The 20,101-nt window shown below is 37.3% G+C and overlaps 1 protein-coding gene across 1 annotated transcript in view; it reads right to left on the reverse strand.

Moving 5' to 3' along the window:
• Positions 1-20,101, reverse strand: part of CC2D2A (coiled-coil and C2 domain containing 2A) — a 134,845-nt gene that overhangs the window by 2,140 nt on the left and 112,604 nt on the right. Inside the window, exons 30-35 of the mRNA XM_010358116.2 lie at positions 19,356-19,559; positions 13,224-13,313; positions 11,500-11,613; positions 9,796-9,930; positions 3,265-3,387; positions 1,994-2,052 (exon numbers count right to left, since the gene is read on the reverse strand). Coding sequence (XP_010356418.1) covers positions 1,994-2,052; positions 3,265-3,387; positions 9,796-9,930; positions 11,500-11,613; positions 13,224-13,313; positions 19,356-19,559 — 725 coding nt within the window. The remainder of the gene's footprint in view (positions 1-1,993; positions 2,053-3,264; positions 3,388-9,795; positions 9,931-11,499; positions 11,614-13,223; positions 13,314-19,355; positions 19,560-20,101) is intronic.

A 20,101-nucleotide genomic window follows, 5' to 3' on the forward strand; every position in this document is an offset into this window, starting at 1 on the left:
AAATGTATGTTGTATGTAGTGGGGATTCAGATGATTGTGTAACTACATTTTTGTTGATGGAGTTGTGATCCTCCAGGCATAATTAATGTCTAATGGCTACTCCCTGGAGGTTCAGAATTAACATACAGTCCTGTCCTTAAGGGTTGTATATGAGTTGAGATGGGAAATAGGCCTATAAATAGAAAGCATGTGTATCCTAAGAGCTATAACAGATGCTTGAAATGTAACACAGAAGCACAGAAGAGGGAGTTCTGAATGACTTGGGGATAGCAAAATTCAATACATGCAGCAAAAGTTTATTATTATTAATTTTTTTTAAAGGCAGGATCTTGCTCTCTTGTAGGCTGGAGTGTAGTGGTACAATCACAGCTCACTGCAGCCTCAACTCTCGGGCTCAAGTGATCCTCCCACCTCAGCCTCCTTGGTAGCTGGGACCACAGGTGCATGCCACTATGCCTGGCTATTTTTTTTCTTTTTTGGTAGAGACATGGTCTTGCTATGTTGCCCAGGCTGGTCTCAAATTCTTGGGCTCAAGCGATCCTCCAGCCTTGGCCTCCCAAAGTGTTGAGATTACAGGTGTGAGCCACTGCACGTGGCCATGAAATGTTTTTTGAAATGTTGTACTGTACGACTATACTTATTGGTAGCATATGTGCAGACAGATGAAGTAGACACAGGCATAAGAAGTAGGGCTTATGTTGAAAGCCTCAAGTGTTTGTGGGGCTGTTAGTGTCTTGTGATTTATTCATATCATGAATAGTGAATTCTATTCATGATGATGGATTTTTTTTTCTAAATTGCCTTAAAACTGCCTTTAAAATACCAACATCATGGAAACTTTATTTGTGATAAGTACAGGTATTGGGTTCATAGGGTGTGAAGTTTAAGCATAGAATGAAGGAAAATAGCTACTATTTATTGAGCCATTATTTACTAGATACTGCACGAAGTGCTCTTTGTAGATTTTTATTTAATCTCACTAATAACCTTATGAGGTAGGGATATTGTCCTGATTTTACAGATGAGAGGACAGTTTGAGGCAGGATAAGTGATTTGACTAAGGCAAAGGAGCTGGGATTCAAAGCCTCTTGTACATTCCCTAACTAATTGCATGGGTTTAGAGACCTAGATAGCTTCTCGTTGTTCAGTAGTCATAGGGATCATTTCTTTTTTGGCACTTAATACATCTTTGTTTTGGGTTTCAAGACGGTCTGCACAAGAAAGTATGGACGAATTGTCAGGCATTTTAATATTGGAGAAATAAATGACTTGGGTCCAATCAATAGCATGTTGAAGCTATCAGAAAAAAACAAAATGTTTGGCGATTAGTTGTCCTAGTTGGGGATCTTGAATAAGGCATTATGGAGAAATTGAGAGTAAATGAGAGTAAACCAATATTTTCTAGTAATAATGCCTCAAGAGGAGTCACACAGCTTCAGTAGAAACAGTACACATGCCTTGAAATCAGAAAGGTTGGGCTGGGCTCAGAAGCCCCCTTTAACACTTAAACAAGTATGTGGACCTCTCTGACCCTCAATTTTCACACTGTGAAACCAGGAGAATAATTTCTATTTTACAGGGTTATAAGAATTATGGAGACTCACATAGGCTCTTACTGATCTTCTCCATGTGTTAGGTCCATAAACTAGCTGCAGTTCAATAGGACCAAAGAGGTATATTTAAGCTAAGGATTATGATGTACCTCAACAACACCTATAACATGATGTTAAACTCATGTTTCACTCAAAGTGAAGTCTCTGTAGAAGTATGTATTACTGGTGTTCCACTCTGGTTGGTTCCACAGCATGGTGATGCTAAAGGTTCCTTTTGAGTCATGGGATTTAGAGATCACATCTGTGTTTGGAATCTATAAACATGAATTAAAGTTAAGTTGCCTAAATTGTTTCACATTCATTCAGGCTGACAGTGGTTTAAAGTTTGGTATTATACTCCTAGTGACAGATTACATGTGGATTTATGGATGTTACGTTACCTGTCTTGTAGCTCAGCTGCAGCCGCTTTGTCTGAGCGCTGGTAAATTAGCTCTTCAGGCTATAGAAGAGAAAATAGTTCAGAAAGTATAAAAATCACCTACAGTTAATTTGAACAGCTGTCCATTTTAAAAATCTTTCAAAAAATCAATGAAATCTCAGACATCAAGATACAGAAAATAATATAATGCATGCTGCTGATGGACACATGAACCACCATAAGTAAAACATCATAATATAGTGCTCTGTAGTTCTTTCTCAGTTTCATTTTTCTTCTCTCTTAACACAGAAGTAGCCATGACCTGAATTTGTTTTAGCACCCCTTCATTCAACAAGTACTGATTACCTGCTGTGTGCTAGGCACTTTCATAGGTGAGAGGGATAGGGATTTGGCTATGAATAAAAATTCCTGTCTTCATTAATACAATGTGTTTATGTTTTTATTACAGATACATGTACCCCTAAACATTTTATTGTTTTGTATGTTTCTAAACTTTATCTAATTGTTTTATGAACATGCAACTTGTGCTTTCTCCCTTAACTTTATATTTAACGGCAGCAACAAACATATTTTTAGAGGGCTTATTACTAAGATTCATTAATGCTGATTGTTCTAACTGCTGTAAAATATTCCATCATGTAACATAATTTTTCTCTTCTGTCATTCCAACTCTTTTGCTATTTCAAGCAATGCTTCTATTTAAAATGTTGTATATATACATCACGTTATACACATACGGGAGAATTTCTCTAGGGTCAAAGCATTTTCTGAAAGGTAGATTCAGAGCATAAAATACATTTTATTACAAACCTAGTACACACGTACATGTATCTATCGAATGAAAAAAAGTTTTAGTAAACTGCTTATGCTTACTACTTACAATCTACTACTGGTCAGGACCCTGTAAGTTAATTTTATGAGCCCCTAGTGGATCACACCCTGCAGTTTAACTTGATGTTTCATTAAAAATCATGAAATCTATTTAGTAAATTGAGATGAGCATTTAAAAAATTTAGATGGAATACATTTTGTGGTACTTTTTATGTCATGAAACTTTTTATATCAAAACTTCCACATATGTGTAAGATGTATATACTGGTCCTTTCACATATATGTACACATATATATACGTTTCTTGTTGTGAGCTGAGCTCAGATGCATTTGATAAATACTGTTCTAGACTACCCAGGAGTAAAAAATATCTTGTAAGCCAGTAAAAGATTTCCTGTCTTTTACTTTGTCTACATTTAATTGTTAATAAAAGATTTATACCTGAACACTGGAAAGGCCAGGATATGGAAGGCTTCTTGAAAAGAAAGATTTCCACAGCTTGGGCTTGGTGACATCAAAATTTATCCTTAGTGGAGAATCATATCGTTGAATATTAAACCAAATCTAAGAAATACAAGACTATATTAGCATATATGTTAGTATATATACATACACATGTATGTGTGCATGGATGTATGTGTGGCAGAGGCAGCAGAGAGACAGCAAGTGTTCATACAGGCTGCACACTTTTTGTCATTTTTTGATTACAAAAATTGTGTGCATTTTATAATCAGTGGCATACAGTTGTCATTGGCCATTTTTCCACATTTTTTATCTGAAGTTGGGGGTGGACCTTAGTGTTGACTATAGATTTGATAAGGTGAGGTGGTTTTTTGTTATAAAAACCAAGGCCACTTCTTTCTTAGGCTAACCTTAACTGACCCTTCTTTTCCTAGCCTCCTAATTGAATTGAGTGTTCATCTCTTTGCATCCACAGCAACCTGCAGTCTCTGAGATAGCCCTTGTCTTGGTGAGGCAGCGTAGCATGTTGGTTCTGGAACCAGACCACTTGCGTTTTAATTTTGGCTCCAACATTTACTAATTGTGTGACCTTGGATGATTTATGTCACTTCTGTATGCCTCAGTTTCCTTCTCTATAACAGTGGGATAATAAATATTATCTACCTCATAAGGTTGAGTTGATTCAGTGAGTTAATCTGTACCTCAGAAAAATGCCTGGTATGTAGTAAATGCTCAATAATTGTTAGCTACTTTTAAATTATTATTAGTTAACATTGTTTATAATTGGCTATTCATGTCCACACTAGGCTGTTAGACTTTTGTCCTGAGGACTTTCACTATGTGCCGTATTTACCATTGTATCTTTAGCACCTAGCATAGCTCCTGGCATACAGTAGTCATACTGAAAAGCTATGTACATGAATCTGTCCATTCAGTATATTTAATCAGCTACCTACTATGTTGAGGCTCAGTTCTAATTACTGGGGATAAAGCAGTGAATGAAATAGATTTTTTACCCTCATGGAGTATCTAGTAAGAGAAGATAGCAAACAAATAAGCAAACAGGCAGGCACTGAGGCTCACACTCATAATCCCAGCAGTTTGGGAGGCCAAAGTGGGAGGATCACTTGAGGCCAGGGGTTCAAGACTAGTTTGGACAACATAGTGAGACCCCCATCTCTAAAAAAATGTTTTTTTTTTTTGTTTTTTTTTTTTTGAGAAGTAGCCAGGTGTGGTGGTGTGTTCCTATAGTTGTAGATGCTTGAGAGGCTGAAGTGGGAGGATTGCTTGAGCCCAAGATTTCGAGGCTCCAGTGAACTGTGGTCACACCACTGCACTCCAGCCTAGATGACAGAGCAAGATCTTGTCTAAAGCAACAACAACAACAAAAACCAAGTAAACACATGGGATATCAGATGATGTTGCATGATGTGGCAAATTGTATCGTTAGCCCCAATTCTGCACTCCTTTCTATATGCGTACCCTTTCTCACGTTACTTTCCAGTTCCTCCCACTAAAAGAGAAGAAGTATACTTTTGCATTCCTTGACTTTTGGCCAGTGGACTGGGACAGAAGTCAGTGCATGGCTTCTGAGTCTACGCTTAAGAAGCTTTGTGTGTTTCTGCTTGTCCTTTTGTGCCTCTGCCATTGTCATTGCACTGCATGCCAGAATAAACACACATGAAGCTGAGCTCTCCCAGTTGACTCACAGATCTACTGTAAGAAGCAGAGCTTGTCTTGCTACCACAACTTGCAGCAGAGTTGCCCAGCCTCAATTAGCAGAACCTCCCCAGCTGACTCAGATCCCTGAGAATAAATGTTTGAAGCCATTTAGTTTGGGGGTGGGTTTTTACTGTCTTTATTGTGGCAATAGTTAATTGTGCAAGGGCTATGGAGGAAACAAAAATGGAACATTTTAAGGCAGGCAGGGAAGTTCTAACTGGAAAAATGACTTTTCATCAGAAATGCAAGAAGTGAGGGAGAAATCTATGACGATATCCAGTAAGGGGGCAGTGGTCATTTATGCCTAGGAAACAGCAAATGTAAAGTGTGCTTTGTTATGTTTGAGGAATAGCAAGGAATATGAAGTGGTTTTAAAGAATGAGCAAGCTGGAGACAGCAAGTAAGAAATGACATTATCAGATGAAGGGGGAGAGAGGTGGGTAGGGTGGGTATCAGATCATGGAGGCCCCGTGGGCCATTTTGAAGATTGAGGCTTTGACTCTTAAGTGAGATAGGAAGTCACTGGAGTATTTGGGTAGAGGAGTGACATAATTTGCCTGTTATTTTAACAGGAATTTTCTTTGCTGTTTTGAGATTAGACAAATGAAGGAGGGTCAAATCGTGAAACCTTAGGATGCTTATTTTGAATAATCTGGGTAAAAGCTACAGTGACTTGAATGAACATGCTAGCAGTAAAAGTGGAGAGATGTGGTTGAACTCTGGGTGTACTGTGAAGGTAGAACCAGCAGGATTTGGTTTGGATGTAGGAGAGAGAGGAATCAAAGATGACTCCAAGGATTTTGGCCTAAATAACTGGACTGATGGAATTGACATTTATTGAGATGGGAAAGACTGCAAAGGGGAATCAGGAGTTCAAGTTTGGGCATCTTAAGTTTGAGTTATCTGTCTGACATCCAAATGAGGATGCTGAGTAGGTGATATTTGAGTCTGAAGTTCTGGGGAGCTAGGTGAGCTGGAGATATAAACTTCGGAATCACTGGCATATAGTGTTTCCTGGGAGGAAGTATAGATAGAAAAGAGGTTTGATGAACTTTGAGGATCTCTAATGTTTCAAGTTTGGAGAATACAGAAAAAGTAGCAAAGGACATAGAGAAGTAGAAGCCAATAAGGTAGGAGGCCTTGACTTGGAATCCAAATCAGAAAATTGGCTTAAGACAAGATCTTTAAGAACTACAATTTGGCTATAGAGTAGGGAATGTTCAGAAAAGTAGTGAGAAATTGCACTGCATACATGGGGCTTTGAAATCCAAGGTGTAAAGTTTACTCTTAAATCTGTATGCAGTGAAGTTCCCCTAGTACTTTCTGAGCCAGAAAGTGATGAAAGCGTAATCAGGTATCAGTGTATCAAAAAGTGAACTCAATTGGGGATACTATTTAGTTAGTCATTTATAGAAATGTAGGGCAAGACCATAATGGCATGACCTTGGAAATAGCAGAGATGGCATCTATAAGATTTGTCCTCTATAATTAGGATTGAAGTAGAATGAAGTAAGGGAGAGGGAAAATCAGGAATAATTCTAGGGTTTGAATCAGGATAAGTGATATCCATAGAAATAGAAAGCCAGGAAGGGACCTGGTTTTGGGGGAAATGATTTGAGTTTTGCATGTGCTGTGTTTGAGATTTTGATAAGGCACCTGGGTATCTAGCAAACAGTTGAAAATTCAAGAGAAAGGTTCTGGGGCTGGTTACAGAATTATGACTTCTCTACCAGGATAAACTAGATAGAGCCACAATTAATAATAATAGGTGTGGTCCTAGAAGAATCTAAATACAGAATCTTTAGGAACTTCTATTTTTAAGGGGTGGGAAGAAAAGCCAGTGAAAGAAACAATTGCAGAGTAATGAAGACCAAACTATCCTTTATTAGTAAACTACGGAGGGGGAAAGTGTTTTTTCATGAAGAAAGTTAGCGATTTTAATGTTAAATGACAGAAAAGGAGAGGAGTGAAAATGAGAAGCAGCTATTGGATTTATTTATTCATTAGTAAGACAATGGTGCTTCTCAGTTTAATTTCTGCAATATGGTCAGGAAGGAAGAGCTAGATTATAGTAAGTTAAGGTCTGAGTGTGCTTATAAAGTGAAAGCAAGGGATATAACTCGTATTTGAAGAACTTGGGGAGGAGAGGAAAGAAAGGCAATGCAGTTTTGGGTGTATAGCCAGGTTGGGAAAAGGGTATTAGAATTGTTGGACCCCTGAGCATATCAATAGATAGAGAAGGAGAGAGAAAAAATAGAGGAGCTAGTTGGATGGAATAGTGGAGCATGGAATGGGAATGGAAACAAGCACAATTGAAAGGGAAGAGACTTATTCCTTGGAAAAGGGATGAAAGGAGGAGAAAGACTGACATCCAAAGAAGTGTGGTGGAGTAGAGGGCAGTTGAGGTTTTAGAGTGTCAGGCCAACAAAGCCAGGAGGAGGTCCTCTGCTGAGTGGCCAAGACTTAGAGCAGGTTTAGAAGAGCTACAATAGGGGATGCATAACATCATAAGCTACTATTACCCATCTCAGAGAAGAGGAGAAAATAACATTCTTTCTTCCTCACAAAACCTTAGCTTTATGAGAATTAGTCAACTATACAATAATTGTTTTGAGAGCTGGTAATAATTTTGACAGATAACAGAGTTATTTGAAGGCTTTTTCAGTGCCTGTTAACCCTGCTTGATTACTAATGACCTTAAAATGATCCCCTAAATGTAGATGAGGCTTAGCAGATCACTTTTGATTATGATAATGGCTTTAATTAAAAATAATAACGTGAGAACAGTGTTCCACTGTGCTCTTTACATTTGTAATTAATGCTGTAGTTGCTATTTGCTGAACACTTATCAAGGACAGATATTTTACTGGGTGCTTGGCATATATTATCTCTAATTTTAGCAGTAACGCTTAAAAAAATAGGCTGATGGGACTGGGCACGGTGGCTCACACCTATAATCCCAGCACTTTGGGAGGCTGAGACAGGCAGATTACCTGAGGTCGGGAGCTCAAGACCAGCCTGACCAACATGGAGAAACCCCGTTTCTATTAAAAATACAAAATTAACTGGGTGTGGTGGTGCATGCCTGTAATCCCAGCTACTCAGAAGGCTGAGGCAGGAGAATTGCTTGAACCCGAGAGACGGAGGTTGCGGTGAGCCGAGATCTCTCCGTTGCACTCCAGCCTGGGCAACAAGAGCGAAACTCCGTCTAAAAAAAGAAAAAAAATAGACTGATGGTCTTCAGAGAAGGGTGCATACCTCAGGAGGATGGGAAGAAAAAATTACATTTTCTAATTATTTCTTTTTATGTTTAAAATAGTTTTTGGTATATTGATCCAAAAATATATATAATTCATAAAAATATGCATGTTGGGATGGATGTGCAAACAGTTTTTATAGACAGAAGCACATAAAAACCATCATTCAATAATTTGCCGGGTGCGGTGGCTCATGCCTGTAATCTTAGCACTTTGGGAGGCTGAGGAGGCCGGGAGTTTGAGATGACCCTGGTCAACATGGTGAGACCTCATGTCCACTAAATTAGCCAGGCAAGGTGGCACATGCCTGTGGTCCCAGCTACTCGGGAGACTGAGGCAGGAGAATCGCTTGAATGCGGGATATGGAGATTGCAGTGAGCTGAGATGGCACCACTGGACTCCAACCTAGGTGACAGAGCGACACTCTGTCTCAGAAAAAAAAAATTAAAAAAAATAATTAAAAGAGTTGTTACTCTGTTAGGTGTTTAATATTAATTGTCTCATTCACTTCTCACAACTACTCTATAAAGTAATGACCATACATTTCTAAAGTAATGACTTTAATATTACCTCCATTTTACCAACCAAGAAGCTGAAGCTATGAGAGATTGACTTTCCCAAGCTCACACAACTAGTAAATGATAAAATTGGAGTTTAAACTGAGGCAGTCTGATCCCATAACTCATTTTTCTTTGAGGCAGAGTCTTGCTCTGTTGCCCAGGATGGAATGCACTGGCTCCATCTCAGCTCATTGCAACCTCCGCCTCCCGGGTTCAAGCAGTTCTCCTGCCTCAGCCTCCCAAGTAGCTGGGATTACAGTGGCACACCACAATGCCGAGCTAATTTTTGTATTTTCATTAGAGACGGGGTTTCACCATGTTGACCAGGCTGGTCTCAAACTCCTGACCTTAGGTGATCCACCCGCCTTGGCCTCCCAAAGTGCTGGGATTACAGGCATGAGCCACAGCGCCCAGCTCTATAACTTATATTTTTAATCGCTACTTTAATACCCTTAACAATAAAATCACGCAGCCCTTAAAACTGGCTGCAACCAGAATTACCTGGGGATATTGCAGGTCAGGTGAGACCTGGGACTCTCCCTTGAAAATAGAAAGAGAGAGAGAGACAGAGAAACCCAATCTGCTCAGGTGACAAATTTGCCTCAGTTCTTAAAACACTGTGAGTTAGAAATTGTAAACTCTGTTTTGGATGAGAAAACTAAGGCAGACCCAACACAAACTCAGGTCCTCTGAATCTAAATCCTGTATTCCTTTGTCATTCTGCTTTGTCATTCTGCTTCTCAGGCAGGTCAGGTGACTAATTGAACCAAAAGTTTTATTCAGCACAGTTCCACCACTGTGTTTGACACTGCATTTCTTTAACTGGTGTGTGTGTGTGTGTGTGTGTGTGTGTGTGTGTGTATATATTCATTTATATAAATATTTTGGTACACAAAATATTTAAATCGATAGGTCAGTTATTTAAAAGAAACAATAGCTAACCATATTTAAGAAGAAATATTAATACTTACATTATCAGGACCTATTAAACAGCCCACATTTTTCAAGGGACAGAATGTATCAAATTGTCCATAAAAATGTCCACTGCAGGGATTCCATATTAAATAATGACCTTGCTCCCAAGTTAGCACATAGGCAGTTGGACCCTGAAAGAAAATGGCCCTTAAAACTAGTTTTCAACTATTTATGCAATGAAGGCCAATAGTAGTTTGCACAGACAATTCAGTATTTTACTTGGACCCCTAATTTCTGAAATTTCATGGTTAATGGTGAAAACTACTTTGAAGTTCTAGGTTATGCTGAATTTAAAAGTAAAGTTGAATGCTTAGTTTTGCAACATTCTTGCATCTGTACTAGTACAATGACCAAAAAAGGATAGTCATCATCTTACTCAACCAATATATCTTAAGATTGGCTGAAGAACTGTCACTAGTGGAAATAAGCAGTCACTGGCGTTTTCTTCCTAGAGTCAGTAAGACTGCCATTTAAGTCTATAGAAGGCTGATTATGTCTGAATAGAAATATTTTTATTTCTAATATAGTAACTTACACTTGGTAAACATTTGTAACTATGTAAATGCATAGTAGATTTTAAAGGATATGTACCACACAGTTAAGAATGACTGTACCTGGGGAGGGGAGTGGAATTGAGGGTTGGGGAAGTAGAAGTCTTGTTAAGGTATTCTGGGTCTTCTGACAAGGGACTTCTACTTTTTACACAGAATACTTATGTATTATTAGATTCTATTTTTACAATGATAATTTATTCATTTATTCCCCGTGTATGATTTCACTTGATGCTTACAACAGTTTTCTGGGGAAGGCAGGGCAGAAATTATCCCAGTTTCCTATAAAACCCAGAGTTGTTGAGTGACCTACTTAGTGTCACACAGCTAATGAGGAATGGGCACAGAATCTTGAACTTCAGCCTCGTGACTTCCAAGCCCAGTGTTCTTTTGGGACCAGACTATCTGGGAGATAATAATGGAGAATGAATTTGAATATGAATATGGTACTACTTTATTACCTGCCTTGCAGCAACTCATGCTATCGAATTTCCAAGGATTCCTAGAGCCTTGTGGCCTCTTTGGATAAACTGCTTTAATCCATGTGAATTTTCTAAACTTACCTATTTGTATCCCAAATGTAGGGATATTTGTGGTGGGCTTGGGAAAAATTCTAATAGTCTCCAATCTAATAAAAATAACAATGTTAATATAAAAATAAAGCTGCTAATGTTCTTTTCATTCCTCCTTATCTGGCTTATTCCTCTTTGCATGCCAGGCTAGCTGCAGATACCTATAGAAGCACTAGGCATGAAAGGAGAGATCTCTAACCTTACTACACACACTCCTTTGGATCCTCTTCATTGCAAAGCATGAAGAATACCATATCATTAAGGGAATCTGAATTCTTGGGAACATAGTTGGGAAGAGGCCCATACTAAAATGACAGAGCTAGGCGGGGGCTTTGGATGGTAAAGGGTTCGGGTTTGCCAAAAAACAATCTGAAGTGTTGCATGGGGCCCTGAGGACCACTGAAAACCATTTCATGTCTTATCACTGGTAGTTCTCTCTGCTTGTTATGGCATCTGTGGGCCACTTTCCTAGCAACCCAAAGGATTGTTATGAAAATATGTCCTGTGTGTGATCTGGAACACACAACTCGATTAGACAAGTATACTCCTCTGTTAAAGGCAGCCTACGTGGTCTTACCTCAGGAATAGCATTGCCCATCAACAGCCAGGCCTTCTTACCCAGAGACAGAAAGTAATTACACAATAGTACTGCATGTTCTTCTTCATCCCCTGCCAGGAGATCAAGAAATTGCTGACAAAAAGAAAAAATATGTCATATGACTAAATGCTTTATTCTGGATTGGTTGTGCAGGATTCTAATATGTCATAGTTGAGATTAGTGCCTTGAAGTGTAAGACCTATAATCTTGCCCCAAATTTTGATACTATGTTGATAATTCATTTTTTTAAAAAACCACTTTTAGTGGACATGGCGTTTTCTCTGACATTGATGATATGGATTTCTAGAATCAATAGTCACTATGATTGTGGTAGGGTCGGGGACACAAATTTCAAAGTTTCATTTTTATTTTTAATGTATATATAGTTCATTATGTGCTAAACAATCTTTAGAGCATATTACTTCATTAAACTTACTTAATTCTAGAACAATCCTTTGAGGGAGGTACTCCTATTTGCCTATTTTACAGACGAGCAAGTTGAAGTACAGATTAATAAGGTGACACTTAGGAAGTAGTACAGTCAGTCTAGCTCTAGAGCAAGGGTCCCCAGCCCCCTGGCTGTGGACTAGTGCCAGTCTGTGGCCTGTTAGGAACTGGGCTGCACAGCAGGAGGTGAGTAGCAGGTGAACAAGACTTACCACCGTGAGCTCTGCCTCTTCTCAGATCAGTGGTGGCATTAGATTCTCATAGGAGTGCAAACCCTATTATGAATTGCACATGCAAGGGATCTAGGTCATGCAATCCTTATGAGAATCTAATGCCTGATGATCTGAGGTGAAACAGTTTCATTCCGAAACCATCATTCCGAAACCATCCCTGAGTCTACCACTGACCCATCCATGGAAAAACTGTATTCCACAAAGCTAGTCCCTGGTGCCAAAAGGGTTGGGGACTGCTGCTCTAGAGTACACGAATTCTAGTCTTTCAGTAACTTCTTATAGATGGCTCACAGTTGTAGAAATTTTATCTCTAAAATTGTCAACATTTATGTTGCCAAAATGTATTGGGGAATAAAAAATGTAAAGTGCACTTAAATTTCTTCAATTTAGGGCTATACTTCAAAGGAAGTTGTATAATGCAGTTCAATTTTTTGCAAAAGCAGTACAACATGAGATCTAGAAGCAGAATTAATACCTGTGATAATATATGCTTGTTTCATACTACCTATGATCTATTTGAAAGATTATGCAGCATATATAGATTGTAAATTCCATGAGGGCAGAGACTATGTTTATTTCACTTATAGCCAGAATTTAGTATAGCATCTGGTATGTGGTGACCAAGAAGTACATACTGAATAAATAATAATATGCCATGCCTTACAAAGCCCACAAATTAAGGAGTATATCATTTCTAATTATAACATAGAATGTAATTTTGGTATTTTCATGAACAAAACCAAGAAATTTTACAGTAATACTGGGAGGGTAAATCAGCATTAAGACACCTGAAGTGTTATTTTTAAATTTTGTTTGAGTAATTAATTTTTTGTTAACTTCTGAACTTTGGGAAAATTGAATCAGGAAGAAAAAATACTTCAAAATTTAGCTCATATTACTAAACAACAGCCAATTAGATTTTTATGGCTAATGAATGTTAGAACTTAAAATTATGCAAGCCAGTTAGCTAATATTTCATTAAGTCAGCTCAAGTTAGTAAATCTGTGAAGAAGAACTACTTACATCAGATGTGCTCCAGAGGTCACAGATACCACCAAATGAGACAGTGTCAGGCAAGAAGGGAATCAAGGACACGTATCGAGCCACCAGTTCCTGTATAATCAAAATGATCTTTACAAAAATAATTTCTAATAAAACAAAATGCTGCATCCCCTACCTCATTTCTTAAATCTCAGGTATTACAAACATTTACATGTACAAAATGAAACGAATGCTCACTAAATGCTTACTAAATACTGTATTAATATCATCTCCATCCTCACCAAACATCCTATATGGAAGGTTATTGTTGTTACCCATCCTTTACAGATGAAGAAACTGTGTCCCTTTGACAAGTCGTTTTTTTTCTCTTTCATTTTGCAGTACTTTACTTTCTGATGTAACAAAACTCTCTAGAATCATCTTGAATTTTCACTTGGCCCAGTCTTGAAAGCAGTCACTTCTCTAAGGAGCCCTGGTTGAGAGGATGATAGTACTTGGGAACCAAGACATGTGGTTCCCAATAGTATTTGGGAACCAAAACAGTGTGACGTTTCAATGCGCTTATACATTCATTGTATAATGTTGAAATCAGGGTAATTGGCATATCCATCACTTTAAACATTTATCATTTCTTTGTGGTGATAATATTCAAAATCCTCTCTTCTAGTTAGCTGGAAATACACTATACATTATTATTAACTATAGTCATCATACTGTGTAATAGAACACCAGAACTCATTCTTCCTAACTGAAACTTTGTACCTGTTGAACATCCTCTCTCCATCCCCACTCCTGCCTTCCCTCCCCAGCCTCCAGTAAACACTATTCTACTCTCTACTTTGAGATTCCACATATGTGTGAGATCATGTTGTGCCTGTCTTTCTGTGCCTGGTTTATTTCACTTAACACACCCACCAGGTTCACCCATGTTGTCGCAAATGACAGAATTTCATTCTGTTTTGTGGATGATTGGCATTCCATTGTGTATATATACCACATTTTCTTTGTTCATTCATCCATAGATGGGTACTTTGCTTGATTCCATATCTTGGCTATTGTGAATAGCACTACAATACACGTGTGAGTGCAGATACTTCTTTGATATACTGATTTCATTTCCTTTGGATATATACCTAGTAATGGGATTGCCAGATCACATTGTCGTTCTGATTTTAATTTGTGAGGACCCTCTATACTATTTATCAGTATTGACTGTATTAATTTGCATTCCTACCAACTGTGTATAAGAGTTCCTCTTTCTTCAGACCCTTGCCAGCATTTGTCATTTTTTGTCTTTCTGAAAAGAGCCATTTTAACTGGAGTGAGGTGGTATCTCATGGTTTTGATTTGCATTTCTCTGATGATTAGTGATATTGAACATTTTTTTCATATGTTTGTTGGACATTTGTATGTCTTCTTTTGAGAAATATCAATTCAGCTCTTTTGCTAATTTGTAAATCAAACTATTTGGGGTTTTCTGCTATTGAGTTGCCTCAGTTCCTTACATTTTCTAGATTTTAACCCCTTGTTAGACACAGTTTGCAAATATTATCTCCTACAGGTTGTCTCTTGACTCTACTGATTGTTTCCTTTGCTGTGCAGAAGCTTTTTAGATTGATGTAATCTCATTTGTCTGTTTTTGCTTTTGTTGCCTGTGCTTTTGAGGTCTTACTAAAAAAATCCTCCCCAGATTTCATGAAGTATTTCCCTTGTTTTGTCTTTTAATAGTTTTGTAGTTTCAGTTCTTACATTTAATTCATTAATCCTTTTAGAGTTGATTTTTGTGTATGGTGAGAGATGGGGGGCTCTCGTTTTATTCTTCTGCCCATGGATATCATTTTTCCAGCACCATTTATTGACCAGACTGTCCTTTTTTTCAATGTGTGTTCTTGGTGCCTGAGTCAAAAAATCAGTTGGCTGTAAATGCATGGATTTATTTCTGGGTTTGCTATCCTCTTCCATTGGCCTATATGTGTTTTTAGACCAGTGCCATGCTGTTTTAATTACTGCAGTAGTATATTTTGAAGTCAGGTAGTGTGATACGTCCAGTTCTTTGTTCTTTTAATCAAGGTTACATTGGCTATTTGGGATCTTTTGTCATTTCCATATGAATTTTAAGATTTTTTTTTTCTATTTCTGTGAAGAATGTCTTGGTATTTTGAATCTGTAGATTGCTTTGGGTAATATGGATATATTAACAATATTAATTATTCCAATCCATGAACACAGGATATCTTTCCATTTATTTGTGCCTTCCTCAATTTCTTTCATCAGTGTTTGTAATTTTCTTTTTTTTTTTTTTTTTGAGACGGAGTCTCGCTCTGTCACCCAGGCTGGAGTGCAGTGGCACGATCCTGGCTCACTGCAAGCTCTGCCTCCCGGGTTCACACCATTCTCCTGCCTCAGCCTCCTGAGTAGCTGGGACTACAGGCGCCCGCCACCAAGCCCGGCTAATTTTTTGTATTTTTAGTAGAGACAGGGTTACACCGTGTTAGCCAGTACGGTCTAGATCTCCTGACCTCGTGATCTGCCCGCCTTGGCCTCCCAAAGTGCTGGGATTACAGGCACGAGCCACCACGCCCGGCCCAGTGTTTGTAATTTTCATTGCAGAGATCTTTCACCTCATAGGTTAAGTGTATCGCTAGGTATCTTACAAATTTTTGTAGCTACTGTATATGGGATTGCTTCTTGATTTTTTAAAGCTAGTTTATTATTGGTGTATAGAAGCACTACTAAATTTTATATGTTGATTTTGTTTCCTGCAACTTTACTAAACTTATTTATTAGTTCTAACAGTTTCTTGATGGGGTCTTTAGGGTTTTCTAAATTTATGATCACGTCACCTGCAAATGAGAGCAACTTGACTTCCTCCTTTCCAATCTGGATGCCCTTTATTTATTTCTCTTGCCTAATTGCTCTAGCTACAGCTTTCAGTACTATGTTGAATAGAGTTGTAGAAAGTGGGCATCCTTGTCTTGTTCCAGATCTTAGAAGAAAACTTTTCAACTTTTCACTGTTCAGTATGATGTTAGCTGTGGGTTTGTCATATATGACCTTTATTGTGTTGAAATATGTTCCTTCTATACACAATTTGTTGAGTTTTTATCATGAGGGATGTTGAATTCCATTGAATTCTTTTTTACCATCTGTTGAAATGATTAAGTGGTTTTTGTCCTTGATTCTATAAATGTGATGCATCACACTTACTGATTTGCCTGTGTTGAACCATCCTTGCATCCCTGGGATGAGTCCCACTTGACCATGTTGCATGATTTTTAAAAATATATTATTGAATTTTGTTTGGCAGTATTTTTAAAAATCATGAGGATTTTTAGAGCTGTGTTTATCCTAGAATATAAGCCTATAGTTTTGTTGTTGTTATGCCTCTGGTTTTGGTATCGGGATAATGTTGCCCCATAAAATGACTTTAACAGAGTTCCCTCTTCTTTAATTTTTTTTTGGAATAGTTTGAGCAGAATTGATGTTAGTCCTTATTTAAATATTTGGTGGAATTCAGCAGTGAAACCATCAGGTCCTAGACTTTTCTTTGATAGGAGACTTTTCATTACTGCTTTAATCTCATTACTTGTTATTGTTCTGTTCAGGTATATTTCTTCATGATTCAGTCTTGTTAAGGTGTATATTTTCATAGATTTACTTGTTTCTTCCAAGTTTTATAATTTGGTGTGTAGTTGTTCAAATAAGTCTCTTATAATCATTTGCATTTCTGTGGTATCAGTTGCAGTGTCTCATTTTTTATTTCTGATTTTATGTAACTCATCTCTCTTTTTTCTTATTCCAGCTAAAGGTTTGTTGATTTTGTTTATCTTTTCTAAAAATCAGCTCTTTGTTGCATTGATCTTTTGCATTTTTACGTCTTTACTTTGTTTATTTCTGCTCTTATTTTTATAATTTCTTCCCTTCTACTTAATTTGGGTTTAGAGTCTCTGTGCTATATTCCAAGTAATTTCTTTGCATGTGTATTCCAGTTCAATAATTCTCTCTGTATTTAACTGTATGTAATTTACCTCTTATTTAACTGTATTCAATGTTTTGTTTAACCTGTTTAATTCCTAATTTTAACTATTATATCTTTTATTGTTATAAGTTCCATTTCGTACTTTAAAAAATCTGCCTGTCAATTACAATGCTCTATTGTTTTTTAATTATACTTTAAATTCCCCAAATTTCTTAAACATATTAAACATGTCTATTTTATATTTTATATCCAATAATTCTCCTGTCTGAAGTTACTAGGGCCTGATTCTTCAGTTTGCTGTTTTTGTGAGTGAACTCTTACCTTCTTTATGGTGACTTACTTCTTCATTGATGATCTTTCATTGTATGTTCATGTTGCTTGGAATTTTTTTCTGTGGAATTTTTTTGAGGCTGAGTTAAAGGGGCATTCTTCTAGGAATATTTGTGGTATTTGTGTTTGCTTTTGACAGGGATCTAGGGGCATTACCAACAGGAAATACTTTCAACTAGATTTTCAGTTGAGGTTTTTTTTGGGTTATACAGGTGGTATAAATTCCAGTCTCAAATGTGAGTAAATACAGAGTGGGGGTTAGAAAATTTTCTTTTTTTCTCTTCCATCCAAAGTCAAGACTGAGACAGGCAGGGTTTCTTCTGAAGACAGGGCATTTCCTAGTTTATCCATTGACAGTATTATCCTGAAGAGTCCCAACTGTGTATTTGAGTCTCTAATTCAATCTTCCAGGCTGCTCTAGCCTCATGCATTATCCCTGTCTTCCACAGTCTTGTGGCTCATTGAAACCCAGCTATAGTCATTAGGAATTATCAGATGACCTGAGAGCAAACACTGTTTAAAGCTTTCATCCTTGTAGAATCTTGCTTTCTTATTTCTTGTCTCTTATATTTTCCCTTTCACTTTACTTTCATTTCAGCCATGACTTATTAGATATTTTATTCATCACTCTTAAGTGTTCTCTACTGGGAGACGTTTTCTGTACGTTTACTATGCTAGGTAGACTAGAAGTTCCTATTATTGTTTTCTATAAAAATTGAGTAATATAAAAAGCAAATGAAATGTAGAACACAAAGTGGGGTTTTTTGATACATCTATATCTACAATATATCATTACCTTGTTTCTAAATTACTATATTAGTGACTATTAGTAGCAATAACTCCCTATATTATCGACTCTCCAAAGGCAGTTATGGGTTATGGTATCCATGTAAAATTAGCCTGGTTAACATATGGCTTCTGATTCACACAAGTTTGTGATGGGTATGGTGCTCTGAAGCCAGAGAATGGTGCATACATATTTAATGGCCCAGTGTGGAAGTACTTTGGAATAATGGTCTAAATGCTGAAAATACTTAAATATTTGAAATAATTTTTGCTTAATTTGAACTCAGTGTATATATAGCATTAGGCATAATACTGAATAGTTATCTTAATACAGTTGAATGTGTATAACTTCTGAAGTCAGAGGTATCAGTTCAAATCGTAACAGAGTTATTGAGACTACACAATGAAAACATGTTTATGTAATACATTTTGGAAATGTGAAGTATTTTCCATATGTTACTTTTCCAACATATGGAAACATAGTTCCAGGGACACAGTAAGCACTCAATAATTTTTTGTTGAAACAGTGAACTAAGGATTATTATCATCCCTGGTACCTTTAGACTTTTTTTTTTTTTTTTTTTTTTTTTTTGAGACAGAGTCTTGCTCTGTCGTCCAGGCTGGAGTGCAATGACGTGATTTTGGCTCACTGAAACCTCTGCCTCCTGGGTTCAAGCTATTTTTAGGCCTCAGCCTCCCAAGGAGGTGGGACTACAGGCATGCACCACCACACCAGGCTAATTTTTGTATTTCCAGTAGAGACGAGGTTTCGCCATGTTGGCCAGGCTAGTGTCAAACTCCTGGCCTCAAGTGATCTGCCTGCCTTGGCCTCCCAAAGTGCTGGGATTATAGGCATGAGCCACTGCCCGGCTGCCTTCAGACTTTTCTAAAGGAAGAAAACCCCATGTTAATAAAAATGTTTTAGTCATTACTTTTATCGTTAATGATCTTGATATAGTTAATATCTTAAGCACTATGAAATATGGTAATTAAAATGGCAATATATTGAAATGTGAAAACAGTTTTAGCACAGCACTTATTGACTATGAAATACTTACTGCAGTTGCCTGTAGATTATTGGGGTAGACATTAAGGAGCTCCTGAGGAGGGTTTAAAGGTTTGAGGTAACGTGTGATAAAAACAGTTTTTCCACTTATATCAATTACTGTTGTAAGACACTGACGATTTGGAAACTTTAAGGCACATTCAGCTTGAAATTTCTCAGTTGCTTGAAGTAATTTCTCATCTTCCTGAGACTCAAACTTCAAAAAGAAAGACTTCATGGAGTTTATATATGATTACAAGAGAGAAAGTACGTGTTCAGATTCCACAGTCAACATGCATGAAATGTATGATTTGGGAATATGATTGACTCCTTACAAAGCTGTCATGTCCTGGTGTCCCTGCAGCTTTATTTAAATTAAATTTGTAGTTTGAAAATTAGACCGACTTATTAAAATACTTAAAATATATTTGACAGGATTGAAAGAAAGTAGTCAACAAGTAAGCAATAATATGGAAACTACTACATTAATGAAATAATCTGTGAAAATTAAACTGTGATGTACTAATTCCGATTGATGAGGCTAGAATTAGGCAATAGAGTTGTGTGTGTATTTTGGTGGTGGTTTTAAGTGTGCAGGCTGGGGGGTGGCCTCAGAAAATCTAACATCTCAAATGCAAATCTTAAGCAACTCACGTTAAATGGGCAGCAAATTTATGGATCTATATTGATGTGTTAAAATGTTTCAAGTTCATAAGCACTGTAATAACTAGTAGTAGTGGATCTCAAAGGAAAAAAGAG

The sequence above is a fragment of the Rhinopithecus roxellana genome, chromosome 2 (assembly GCF_007565055.1).
Source record: "Rhinopithecus roxellana isolate Shanxi Qingling chromosome 2, ASM756505v1, whole genome shotgun sequence".
Taxonomy (NCBI): domain Eukaryota; kingdom Metazoa; phylum Chordata; class Mammalia; order Primates; family Cercopithecidae; genus Rhinopithecus; species Rhinopithecus roxellana.